The 2,333-nt window shown below is 68.5% G+C and overlaps 1 protein-coding gene across 2 annotated transcripts; it reads left to right on the forward strand.

Moving 5' to 3' along the window:
* Positions 1-6: 6 nt before the first annotated feature.
* On the forward strand, positions 7-2,322 carry LOC108447126. 2 transcript variants are annotated; one of them, XM_017736149.1, is made up of 2 exons: positions 7-858; positions 961-2,322. In XM_017736149.1, exon 2 carries the CDS (start codon positions 1,134-1,136, stop codon positions 2,181-2,183), a length of 1,050 nt encoding a protein of 349 aa, XP_017591638.1. In that variant the 5' UTR covers positions 7-858; positions 961-1,133; the 3' UTR covers positions 2,184-2,322. The 2 variants fall into 2 exon arrangements, with proteins under 2 accessions (XP_017591638.1, XP_017591640.1); XM_017736151.1 differs by having other exon boundaries at positions 1,041-2,322.
* Positions 2,323-2,333: the final 11 nt, after the last annotated feature.

The following is a 2,333-nucleotide window of genomic DNA, read 5'->3' on the forward strand; positions in this document are numbered from 1 at the left end:
CTCCTGATCCCTTCCCGGTGCCCCCCGGCACTGCCCTCGCAGGATGGGGGGTCCCGGCTATCGCGCCAGCACCCCCTGCTCCATCCAGGGGGGAATCCATCCTGGGCCGTTTCCCCATTCCCCAGGTGTGTGGAGAGCACGGGAAGGGAGGGTGGAGAGGGGAGGGGGCTGCATTCCTCCCCCTTCCAGGGGTGTGGGCAGCTGGGTACAGCTGAGACAGGCACACCCCAGCCCAGGGCACGGAGTTGGTGTCACTTGGATCCCCCCCCATGTCTCCGCTGCCACCGCCCAGCCACACGCTCAGGGACCAGGACCGGGGGGGTCTTGGCCACCCCCCAGGCTCTGGTGCCCCCCCCCGCAGCACCAGCCCCAGCTGCTGCGGGATCTCAGCCGCCCACTCGGGGCTCCTGCTGTCCCTGGCCCGCCAGGAGCATCTCCCAGCCCTGCCAAAGGATTCCTCGAGGATGCCTCACGGCAGCCAGGACGGGAGCACGGCGGGGTTCCCTGGACGGCCGCGGGCCACGGGCCACGGGCTCCTGGCTGAGCCCACGGGGACATGCCGCGGCCAGGGCGGGCTTCGCTCCGGGGAAGGGTGTGGAAGTGGGGAGCACCAAATCCCGCCGGGCACGGGAGCTGCCTGCTCCCCGGGGCGCTCTGGGCGCCTGAACGGGGATCCTGCGGGAGCCCATCCTGCGGGAGCCCCTCTTCCAAGCGCTCTTGGAAGGGCCTTTTCCTGTGAGCGCGTCCTTGGGCAGCACACGCAGCGCAGAGCTGGAGGCTGGAGCGCCGCAGGAAGGAACTGGGTCCAGCCCAGAGTCCGAATGTCTCCAGCATGACTGGACTCGTAAGGAATCCACAGTGAGTCACGAATTCCCCCAAGACCCCCGGGGGGAACAAAGCAAAGCCACTGGCACAAAGGACATCCCCGGCCACTGCTCTGTGTCCTTGTGCTCCCGCCAGCTCCCTGACAGCTCAGAGGACGCCGTGGGGTGCTGCGGGAACAGCTGAGCATTCCCGTAACAACCCTGTTCCCCTGCCAGCTGATAAGAGCCGCTTCGCGGAGGCGGCAGCGGCGACAGTCCAAGCGTTTGGAGCATCCCCTCACCCCGTTCCTGCGGCTGGGCTCCGGCGGGATGCGGCCAGCTGGCCCTGCGAGGTCACAGCTCCCTCTGTGTCACTCTGACGCTGGCGTCTCCCCCCTGCTCGTGCCCCCTCTCCGGGGAGTGGCAGCCTCGGCACACGTGGGGCAGCCAAGGTGGAGGGGGACAAAGTCCTGCCGGGGCACCTTGGGGCCATGTGACGGCGGGAGGCAGAGCCGCGGGCTGGCACACACCCCCTGCCCTGCGTGTGCCACCGTCCCGGCCATGCTGGGGGAGGGAAAAGGTCTCAGGACCCTGTCCCCACTGCTCAGAGGCGTGGGAAGATCCCACACCCAGCTGGGTTGGCCCTGGATGCCCCATGGACACGCACGGGCTCTGCCGAGCTGCCACTCCCGTGGGGGGCAGGGTGAAGATCCCACTGTTGCAGGGATGAATCCCTCCAAACCCACCCGGGAACGCCGCACACCCAGCTGGGAACACCGGCAGAGGCCGGTACGGTGCCCCTACGGCTTTCGGGGTGCTGCTGCGTCCCGGATCCCTCTCAAAGCCAACCCCCCATGGATTGCACCCCACACATCGGGCACTCCGCGGAACCGGGGTGCTGGAGTCCCCACGAGACCCCCATCCCCGGGCCAGGGCAGCTCTGGGGGCAGCGGGGCCGGTGTGAGCGGGGCAGGGAGGTGCTGCCCCCGCACTGCTCGGCTCCGAGATGATCCTGGAGCGAATTTCTTGGCAGGAGGCAGCCAGGAAAGGCAGGGACTGACCTGCGGCCAGCCCCGGCTTCCTCCCCAGCCAGCGGCACGGGAAGGGGCCACCTCAGCCCTCGATGTCGCAGGCTGGAGGACGTGTTGTCCCCGGGGTGCCAGCACACAGCGACGGGGCGAAGCTTTCCTGTCCCTGCAGGGGTTTGGGATCTCCTGGGCAAGGCGGCTCCACCCTCACCTCCCTGGGATGGCCTTGGGGACATCGCAGCGTCGTCTCCATTTGGGGGGGACACACCAAAAAGAGGGGGATGGGGCACAGCCCTTCCCGGAGCAGCGGCCCCTCCCCGTAAGGTGCCAAAGCAGCAGAGCGTCACTCTGAAGTGACATCAACCCTGCACCCCCCGCACACAGGATGGAGCTGGGGGGCGAACGAGCTGGAGCTGGCGTCTCGACCCCATCTCGGTGGGTTGCTGCAGCTTAAGGGGTCAGGGAGGAGTCCGGACATTTGTGTCCTCCGGCCGGACGCTTG

The sequence above is a fragment of the Corvus brachyrhynchos genome, unplaced genomic scaffold (assembly GCF_000691975.1).
Source record: "Corvus brachyrhynchos isolate BGI_N302 unplaced genomic scaffold, ASM69197v1 scaffold65, whole genome shotgun sequence".
Lineage (NCBI taxonomy): Eukaryota > Metazoa > Chordata > Aves > Passeriformes > Corvidae > Corvus > Corvus brachyrhynchos.